The sequence below is a fragment of the Petromyzon marinus genome, chromosome 8, assembly GCF_048934315.1.
Source record: "Petromyzon marinus isolate PM22_M1 ecotype Great Lakes invasive population chromosome 8, UKy_Petmar_22M1.pri1.0, whole genome shotgun sequence".
NCBI lineage: Eukaryota > Metazoa > Chordata > Hyperoartia > Petromyzontiformes > Petromyzontidae > Petromyzon > Petromyzon marinus.
In genome coordinates this window covers 17,249,764-17,260,331 of record NC_133674.1, presented here as the reverse complement: position 1 = coordinate 17,260,331, position 10,568 = coordinate 17,249,764, and the positions used below count along the sequence as shown (strand labels likewise).

The 10,568-nt window shown below is 48.2% G+C and overlaps 1 protein-coding gene across 1 annotated transcript in view; it reads left to right on the top strand.

The window, feature by feature from the left end:
* Positions 1-3,237: 3,237 nt before the first annotated feature.
* LOC116940315 (anthrax toxin receptor 1-like) overlaps positions 3,238-10,568 on the top strand; it is a 67,642-nt gene continuing 60,311 nt past the window's right edge. The window contains exons 1-3 of the mRNA XM_032949967.2: positions 3,238-4,351; positions 9,389-9,460; positions 10,196-10,267. Coding sequence (XP_032805858.2) covers positions 4,182-4,351; positions 9,389-9,460; positions 10,196-10,267 — 314 coding nt within the window. The 5' untranslated portion in view covers positions 3,238-4,181. The remainder of the gene's footprint in view (positions 4,352-9,388; positions 9,461-10,195; positions 10,268-10,568) is intronic.

The following is a 10,568-nucleotide window of genomic DNA, read 5'->3' as shown; positions in this document are numbered from 1 at the left end:
CGTTATTACTGCACTACCTTGCCTATGAAACGTATTTGCACAAAGACGTCGTTACCTTTCACAAGCGACTTGCTTTGTCTCGGCTATTGCGGAGAGCTAACCTGGCCACAACGCTGGCAACATTTCAATCTTCATTTGAAGCTCTCGTGACTGCAGGAATCCATACTCTTTGGTTCTTTCGGTAAAGTCACGTAGGTATGAAATAAAATAAATCACGACGTTTCGGACGCAACACAAGCGTCCATCATCTCTCACATTAACATGCCACTTCCGTGCCCTCTAATTTCTCACATTAACATAGCCACTTCCGTGCCCTCGTTTAGGAGGCCGCTCTCCTAGCTTACTTTTACATGCTAATGTCTCACATTAACATCATGCTAATCTCTCACATTAACATGCCACTTCCGTGCCCTCTAATTTCTCACATTAAGATCACGCTAATCTCTCACATTAACATCATGCTAATTCCTCACATTAACAATCACTAGCCCCGGCCACTTCTTTGTAACCCTTGAGCTACACCCATTTCAAACCTTTTAAAACAGGCTGCCTCAGCATCAGACCATGCTTTCCCATCTGTTGATGGACGCTTGTGTTGTGCCCGAAACGTCGTGATTTATTTTATTTTATACCTACGTGACTTTACCAAAAGAACCAAAGAGTATGGAGCTGGCACATTTGTTTGACAGACGACAACACCGCTGAAGAGACTCAGAAAGTCAAAGCGATCAAGAGTTTTGCTGCTTTAGGATATGATCCCGTTAAATATGGTAAAGAAGGCCTATGAACCGCTTAACCACAAGTTAATTTCTTGTTATATTGTTAAAGGTTGTGAAACAGACCCGGTCTGTTTATGAATGACGTTATTTTATTGGCACATCGTAGCCTCTTGAAAACAATGTCACGTGATATTCTTTGGGTCTTTCGGTAAAGTCAAGTAGATAGGTTCACAGAAAATAACGAAAACTAAAAACTACGACGTTTCGATCGCAACACAAGCGGTCGACCCGTGGTAGTTTTTGTTATTTTCTTTGAACCTATCTACGTGACTTTACCGAAAGACCCAAAGAATATGAATTACTGCAGTCACGAAAGCTTTAAGTCAATGTCATATGAGCCTGGTTATATGCCGAGAATATGGTCTACCGATCTTGCAGCATCTTCTGAAATACAGGCACGGACAAACCAGATACAGGCAGTCATCGACTTACTAACATTCGACTTACGAACATCCACACTTAAGAACTAGCAAACTAGTTCGTAAGTGCAAACTGAACCCCAAAACTATTTTGTTCAGCGGAGCGATCCTCCGCGATATGTAAGTTCGCCTCGCGCGGCCCGAGTTCCATTCCCGCTCAGGGCCACCATCGGTGACGATTAGCTGAACCGGTCATGGGCCTCCCCTAGGTCGACTCAGCCTCAAATGAGTACCTGGTTCGATGTGTAAACATCGCTCCTTGGGGGGTCAAGCGGTGGTGAACGGTGTCCGGGCGTGGTGCTGCCAGCTCACCCCCTTTGTGTGCCACGCCGGCTTTTATTGGCGCTTCTCTCCAACAGTCTATTAAGGCGATGTGCGGAATCGTTGTTGTTGGAGTGTGTGTCCGTGCGTTTGTGTTCGTGTCTGCGCGCGTGGCCCGTGTGTGTGTCTGTCTTTGTGTCTGTGATGTCTTTGTCTCTGTGTCTTTGTTTTTATGTGCATGGGCGCGTGCGTGCCCCGTGTGTGTGCGTGCGTGCAATTGTGGTAGCTCATGGCGCTCCTTCCGACAAGTAAGCCATCATCAGGACTCAAGGTAAATACAAATGAAATATATTTTTTAAAATCTTAAATAGATTTTTAAAAAATCTATTTATTTTTTATTAATCTATTTTTTTAAATCTATTTATTTATTGTACAGTATTATTTTACAGTATTACATGCAAATGTATGTCTTCTTATGTATGAGTTTAATCGTAACACATTTCATAACACTGACCACATGGGCATTTAAATATAGTACATTGCTGTGTTCCGACTTACGAAACATTCGACTTACGAACGGGTCTCGGAACGTATTATGTTGGTAAGTCGAGGACCACCCTGTATGACCCAGTATATAATGCATTATCATCAGAGGGTGGAGCGGTGGCGCAGATGTTTGAACCGATTCTGGGCGCCCCCACTGTCGCCAACACGCACTGAACGTGGTGAAGTATGGTCTATGGAGGGGGGGGGCTTTAATTCAGCAGTGGCTTAATAGAGCATAAGTGGTTGAACGCACATATTTTACACGACGGTATATTATCATTCTAGATTTGAAGTTTTCGTGACTGCAAGGATCCATACTCTTTGGTTCTTTCGGTAAAGTCACGTAGGTATAAAATTAAATCAATTAAATCACGACGTTTCTGGCACAACACAAGCGTCCGTCATCAGGTGGAACAACCACAGCAAGAAAACAATTGCTGAAGTGGGCAAAAGGGCTGCTGTGACAAGAGGCTATATAGGTAAGAGAGGGGGGAGGAGCCAGAGAGGAGAGATAGAGAGAAACGTCGTGATTTAATTTATTTTATACCTACGTGACTTTACCGAAAGAACCAAAGAGTATGGTGTATTATCATATTATAAAAGATTATAGGACGCACATTTTTGCATGCAGTGTGCTGTATAAATTGGGACCTTTTTTTGTCAGAGAGCATGTTTTGTTTGCATGTTCATCACAAGCACGCGTGGTTAATGCAGTCATGATTCCTTGCAAAAAAAAAGTTTTCTATTTGGTGTTTGAACGTCTTAACACAACTGTTTAAATTTTGATTTAAAGCTTTCGTGACTGCAGTGATTCATATTATTGGTTCTTTCGGTAAAGTCACGTAGAAGGGAAACAATAAAATAATACAAATATAAAACTTGTTTAATTGCCAGACGGGGTAAAACCTCCTCTTAATATTTTCATAGTGTGCTGTATTTTAAACCAAAAAGTTGTCGGTGCGCGCCTTACACTCCCGGCAGCTGTGAGTGTGCGGCAAGATCTGTTTTGGCAGGACTTTGTTGTTTGTGTTAGCTGCGCTTCGGACTTTTCGCAGAGCGTCGAACAATCCGACCTGAACAGCGCACCGCCAAACGGCACCCAACGGCGACTGTTGAATTGCAGGCTAAAGCCACGCGTGATTAACTTTGTTTTTATCTTACCCCATGGGCGTAAAAAGACACACAAGGCCTACGCAAGGAATGTGGCATTCCATAACCCCCCGGGGCCGCAAGTCACTCACACAACCGACTGCTGCCGCCGCCATATGAGGCCAAATATGCGCGCGCCTGGCTTTGGAATCCGACGCAGCACCCGGCGGACTCGTGTGCACTCGGTGTATAACATGATGATGGGAGGTACAGTATGTCGGAACCGAACTATCATTTATCTCATCGCACCGCGCCGCTGCTGCGTTGTCAGTGATTCGAGAGCACAATCAGCAACAACAACTACGAAGCAACTCGACGCAATAGCATTGAAAAAGTGGGGGGAAAAAAATACAATAAGCGACGTTTCGGCAAATGCAGTTTTATTGACGGATTTTGACTTTATTATTTAACTAATTGGGCGTCAACCCGTAGCTGAATCCACCCGCTAGAGGACGTCTTGCTTTAAGGTGCTTCTTCAAATCCCAAAAAAATACGACGTCATTTGTTCTGTTTCGCTCTGCCAAAGAAAATCCACAACAGCGGCTGGTGGGAAGGGCAAACTCCACCGAAGGATCCAACATCACCCCCTCCCTCCCTCCCTCCCGATCTCGTCCGCGTTCCCGGACGTACCCAGCACAGGAAATGACTGCACAGCGCCGGACGAACGCGCAGTCGGCCAAGGGAAGTTGCGCAGCCTCCCGCACTCGCGTTTGCGGATACTGCATTTGCATCATCGGCACGGGCACCGACGACGCGCATTGTGCGGGACAAAGGATCTAACACACACCCACACTGGCGTACACACACACCGCTCACGGACACACACGCGCACGCCACGCGCGCGTACACAACACGTGTCACAGCAGAAGGAGCCACAGCGACGTTGCAGATCATCCCGAGGGGGGTGCAACAGCGAGCGGTGGGGGGGGGGAGAACATTTTATTTGGTGGCGGCGAATCATTATTCCAAAAGAAGGGTTCCCGAGATTGGTGCAGTGCGAGACGAGGTCGCGTCTGAATCCATCACGATGTTGACCCGGGCAGGCAAAGCGCGTCCGTGGCAGACGCCGCCGCCGCTGCTGCTGCTGCCCGCGGTGCTGGTTGTGGTGCTGCTGGCGGTGCCAGTCGGTGGCGCGCAGGATGGAGGAGGAGGAGGAGAGTGCCACGCTGCTTTCGACCTCTACTTCGTACTGGACAAGTAAGAGTGGGAACTCGCGGGAGAGGAGGGGCGGGAGGGGGTCAGCAGTTTGGGTGCGTTGAACTTCTTTCGCACCGGCACTTTTAAATGGTCCCAGATTGAAAAGTCGTTTGGTAACAACTGCTTTGTTTGTGTGTGTGTTTGTTGTCCTTGCCCCGCACCTCCGACTACCACGGTTGGATAGTACGGTGCGGAAGAAGTTCAATATACACACTGCATAGAACACACAAACTGAACACACAAACTGAACACACAAACTGAACACACAAACTGAACACACAAACTGAACACACAAACTAAACACACAAACTAAACACACAAACTAAACACACAAACTAAACACACAAACTAAACACACAAACTAAACACACAAACTAAACACACAAACTAAACACACAAACTAAACACACAAACTGAACACACAAACAAAACGCAGTTCTAAAGAAACGAGTTTTCGCATCGGAGACAAAGGAAACGACACCTCGGAAATAGTGTTAAGCTCTACAAGCAGTCTTCGACTTACGAACATCCGACTTACGAACATCCGCACTTACGAACCAGCTTCCACGAGATATAGATGTTTTTGTTTAACATTGACTTGCAAACGGGAACAATTTTTATTATTATATTCTTAGCTCTTTCGGTAAAGTCACGTTGAAGGGAAACAATTAAATAATAAAATATATTATATAATCTTAGTTCTTTCGGTATTATTTTGTTGTTTCCCTTCAACGTGACTTTACCGAAAGAACTAAGAATATGAATTACTGCAGTCACGAAAGCTTTAAATCAAAAAATATATATTGTTTAGCGGGGCGATCTTCCGCGAGATGTAATGAGTCAGGAACTATATTTATCCTGGATAATTCCTCGTGTGTGTGTGTCTCTGTGTGTGGGGAGCGGTAGTGTAGCGGGTAGCGCGCTGCGCTACGAACCTGGCGTACCGGGTTCGATTACCGCTCACGACCAACACCAGTGACGATTATCTGAGTGGGTCCTGGGCCTCCCCAAGATTGACTCGGCCTCAAATGAGTACCTGGTGCGGTGTGTAGTAAACATCGCCACTAGGGAGTCAAAGGCGGCCAGGCATGGTGCTGGCCACCCACCCCCTCGTGTGTTGTGCCGGCCTTCAAAGGTGCTGCTCGTGAACTTGCCCCTACAAAGACTATACAGGGGATCGTTGTCGTGCGTCGTGTGCTCGATTGTCGAGACTTATTACGTCCTTTCCGACATACAAGCCAGCATCAGGACTCAAAGAAAGTGAAAATAAAACCGATTTGTTTTTCGATTTATGTTACTTTATGTTCGTATTTTATTGCAATATAGACTATTTCTTAGTCATGAGTTTAACAATGCTTCCATTTTTGTTGAACCGTAACACTGGCCGTACGTTCATTTAAAAACGGTACAGTTCCATGTTCCGACTTACGAACAGTCACACTTACGAATTGTGCGTAAGTCGAGGACTTGCATATACATAAGAGCCGTGGTTCGCATGTTTTGGCAGGACTTTGTTAAAAGGTGGCTTATTGTTGTTGTTGTTACTGCTGCTGATGATGGTGATAGTGTAGTTGAGTAATCAACTTCTGGTAGCGGTGGCGCATTGGTTCGAGCACCGCTCTCTGAACCTTGCCGAACTGAGTTGGACTCCGGGCCACTCTTCACCACCAGTGGCGAGTGATATCCGAACCGGTCCGGGGTGCAAACGTTCACAAAGCCGCACCGAAAATCAGTGTTGGTGAAGTATGGCCAAATAGCTCTCCATGACCGACACAGCGCGTGCAGAGAGAGCCCTTGATCCAGCATTGTGACGACAACACAGATGTTACGTTTGACTTTTGTTCTTGAAAAAGCAAAGGAATGGTTCAATACATTTGCCGAGTGTTCTCCATTGTCTTTCCCCACTTTGATATACTGTGTACTTTACAGTATATATACTGAGATATATATATACTGTACACATAAAGTTGTTTTTCTTCTCGAAAAGGCATTTGCTGTAATGTTTTCATGGTTGTGTATATTTTAATGAAGTGTATTTACTTAGAGTATAATCACAATATTGGCTCACGATGCTCTGCGAAGTTGCACGCTGCGATATGGAATTCTCTCTAACTGTGTTAAACGGTAACTCAAACAACAACAACAACCGCCACGAAGCGACGATGACGTCGCCACGGCGCTTGTGCCAGGCTAGGTGCACTTTGAGGCTATCGCGTGAAGTGTCGAAGACCCGCTGGCAGGAGGTCACGGGACAGACCCAGGTGCCATAGGTTGACTAACTGACTGAGCCGACTGCCAGATGCACCCCACCACCTGTGCTCTCGAATATGCCACAGTAACGGCTCGCCCACACACTCACGGTCGGTGGTCACCTAATGACTGTGTCCGATTCTGCCCAAAACGGATGTTGGCAGTAAACCAAGTCTCTGGTGTTGGAAAAAAACACATTTACCGGCAATCAACTGTGAGTGCGTCGCACGTTTTTGCCCGAGCAATTGCAAGATAGGAAATGCACACCAAGGCCCGAGCGAAGTGAAGTTGTCACTCCAAGGGAGGGGGCCTCGTCTGTGAGAGTGTGTACATCCTGGAGCGGTGGTTCGGGTAAGCCCCCCCCACCTCCCCCCACGCTGCTTTATCCCCCAGTGACCTGAGATTGATTCCCGGCCACGGCTGATAATCAGTGGCAAGTGATATCAGAGATGTCCTTGGTTCCCCTATATTTGTACCGGTCGACTCAGCGTTTTCAATGAGTTTCTGGTGCCAGTCGTGTGTGGTCATCTGGTGCCAGTCGTGTGCGGTCATCAACACGGAGGAGACATGGTGCTGGACCACGGCTTGCCGCTCAATACGTCGTTCCAGGTCGCAATAGATGCTCGCTAACAATAACTTTTTACCACGACAGTCTCTCTGTAAGTCGGGCTGCCCCTACACGGGGGGGGGGGGGGGGTGACGGTGGGTAAGTATTATATCCGACATGTATGCATATTTGTTTAACTTTTCTCGCATCGTACGTAGCCGACCGAGCTAATCGGAGGTGCGGATGGGAAGGACAACGAACGAAACACTAAAACGCAGTCCTAAAGAAATCAGTAAAAAAAAAATCTAGATGATTTAAACGTGCATGGTTCCAGCGGCTTCCTAATATAGGAAAGAAGAGCGTTCCAGACGGCCGCAGAAGCGCATCTGAAAGCGCCGCGATGCGTGTGACGATAAGGCAAACGCTGGTTCTGAGTACGCCTGATGGTTTATGCTCTTTGAGGAGATCATCAAGGGGTGTTGTGGCTCACTTGTGGCAAGCACTTTGTGTGCAATCGGCACGACCTTTTAACGTATTCGTTCGGCGACCGGAAGCCAAGGCAGCTCGGCGACACATTGACGTCGACGTGTAGCCCCCCCCCCAAAGCGCGTGGCCCCCCAATGCGAGGGGCCCGGGCCCCCCCAATGCCGCCCCCCTCCCCAATGCGAGGGGCCCGGGCCCCCCCAATGCCCGCCCCCCCCAAAGCGCGGGCTCCACCCCCCCCTCCCCAATGCGTGGGGCCCGGTGTGATCGCCCCAATTTGCCGTGCCCCTACGAGACACGGCTCTGCGTGGTCCCAGCGCTGATCTCCCCGGCACCTCGCCGCGGGAAACGCCCCTCCTCTCGGGGCTCGCGGGCCCAGCCGGAGGGGGGTGCGAGCCCAGTTTGTGAGAGAGAGAGCGATCGCACCCGCCAATTTACCTTCGAATGCAGAGGAAAATAGCTGTCAACAGGTCGGAATTGTGCTAAGTCGCACGAATTAGCAAATCTGAGAGGTGGTTTGATAAGACGCACGTGGCCTAAGGGCATGCCTTCCAACAAAGTGTTGCTATTATACTTCATACTCACCAGTATTAGAAAAAAAAGTTTTACTTGCTGGCTGGCTGGGAGGGGCGGACAGACGGTCACGTCCAAATGACGTGCGGGTTGCTAGTTCCTATCAAGAATAAAATACGACGAGTCGGCATCGTCCAAGGGTTGTAATCTTTTAAGGTCCACATTTCCATAGTTTTATTTTCTTCTTGTACGAAGCCAACACGCATCCCCTACATCTGCACAATTCTCTCGTCACCCAACCCCCTTACCATTGCAGTCCGCCTCGATTCCCTTCTCAGAGACAACAGATAAGAGATGACATCTACAGTAGAACGGTCCCTCTGGCTAATCACTGCGATTCCATTACCCTAACAGTAGCTGCTCACTGTGTGCCAGTGTGAAACACGGCCACACTTATCCATGCCATGACTTAGAATCCTCGTTTATTTTGCCGATGCAGTATTCGGTTTGGCTCCGAGGGCCGCGGGCTCTTCCAGTGAGTGCTAAGCTGTCCACTCGACTCACGCTCGTGGGCTTTTCGCCGCAACCTCGTGCACGATAACAAGTTCCATGCTCGTGTTACCGGCTGGATTGTTACGTGCTTGATAGCTACCGCTGTGTGTGTGTGTATCACATAGGGTTTAAATCATGGCTAAATGTAACGCGGCATTTACAGCCCAACTCGCTCAGATGCGTAAATGTCCATTGGTCTGGCTGCGTGACATTTCTTGCCACCTGAGACATTGCAGGCTTGCGGCAAGTGTGGAGCGCGTGTGTGTGGAGGCCGTTGTATGCAAGGATTTATTGTTTTCCAGCTAAAGGTTCAACGTGTTCATGCATTAGCTCTGTCCGTCAGTAACAGGAGGGACACTATAACGCTCGTGAAAATGATCCAATAGGAACCAATGGTGCAGTAAAGTTGGCTTTCTATTAGGCACTTTACCCTTATTGAAAACCGGCCACTTTGTTCAAGGGGTTGTTGAAAACATGGGAGGACCCAAACGAGAGCACCAAAGGACTATTTGCAAACATGCAAACGTAATTTTTCCCGAGCAGCTATCCGTCGTCGGCTTCATGCCGCCGCAGGCTGAAAACAACGAGCGCTCGTCGATCAGGAGTCACGGATAATCCACGTCGTGCGACGCGTGACGCTTGTGCGCGCGCGATTTTCCTTACTCCGAGCGGCCCCCCCGTCTCGTCGGCAGATCGGGGAGCGTGGGGATGCACTGGAATGAAATCTACGACTTCGTCAGAGAGCTCACGGAAAAGTTTGTCAGGTGCGTGAACGAAAAAATCGGGAATAACGATCACCGCAATAATAATAATAAAAATGACTTAACATTGCCTACTCACACTTACATTTTTTGCGGTCCACCGTACATGTGTCGTAAGCTTGCTACATCGACCTGATGCGTGGGATGGTTGCGAAAGGTTGTCCTCAGCAGACGCTCTGCCCCGAGGACAATCGTTGTTAAATGACGTGGGCACACCCATCGTTCCTCCCGGGGCCACCTGATTCCCATGCCGTGTTCTGTCTGGCCCCAGCCCCTTGTGTCTTCAAGCAAAACTAAATTGCAGCTGTGCGGTGCGCTGTCTCGACCTGTACGCTTCCGGTTACAACACAATTGAAGGAGGCAATGTGGTTTTAACTTGTCTACCGCCATATTTGGAGACCTACTGGTGTAACGTTATTGTATGGATATAATAAAGTGCCGCTCGAGTTCATTGCTGTGCTGTACTGCTTTGCTGTCCTTCACCAAAACGGCAACTGACCGGCATGGTGAGCTATGGTCATACAACCCCTGCGACAAGCACGGTGTGGGGAAGCCCCCTAAAAATCCAGCAGTGGATTGGATAAAGAGCTCTCCACATTTGGACAACGCGGTTCATACCTGCCGGTGTCTTCGCTGCGTTTGTGCTGCCTGAAGGCGTTCGCTCTGGGCATCGCGGTGGACCGGTTGTTGCAAACGAACTCCTCGCGTGATTTTTGTTTCGCCCCCTTCCCCCCACAGCCCGATGATGCGATTGTCATACATCGTGTTCTCCTCCAGGAGTTACGTCATCATGGAATTGACATCCGACAGGTACATTTCTGCCGTTATTGGTCCGCCGTGTTTTTTGTTTGCGTCCTTGAGTCACGGACTTTGATAGTGCCCTCCAGCGGTGTGCCCGGATATGTATGTTCTTCAGCAACCAACGAACACAAGTAAAACAGTTCTCAGATTATTTTTTTTAGTGGTGGATTATAAAAAAAATAAACCACCTAAAAAAAACCCTAATGTGAAAATTCCATTAAAAACACTGCACCTTCATATCAAGTAATGTTGTGCCACACACTACGAACGGAACGACTTATCGCGGACATTGACAGAGTTTCCAAAAGTT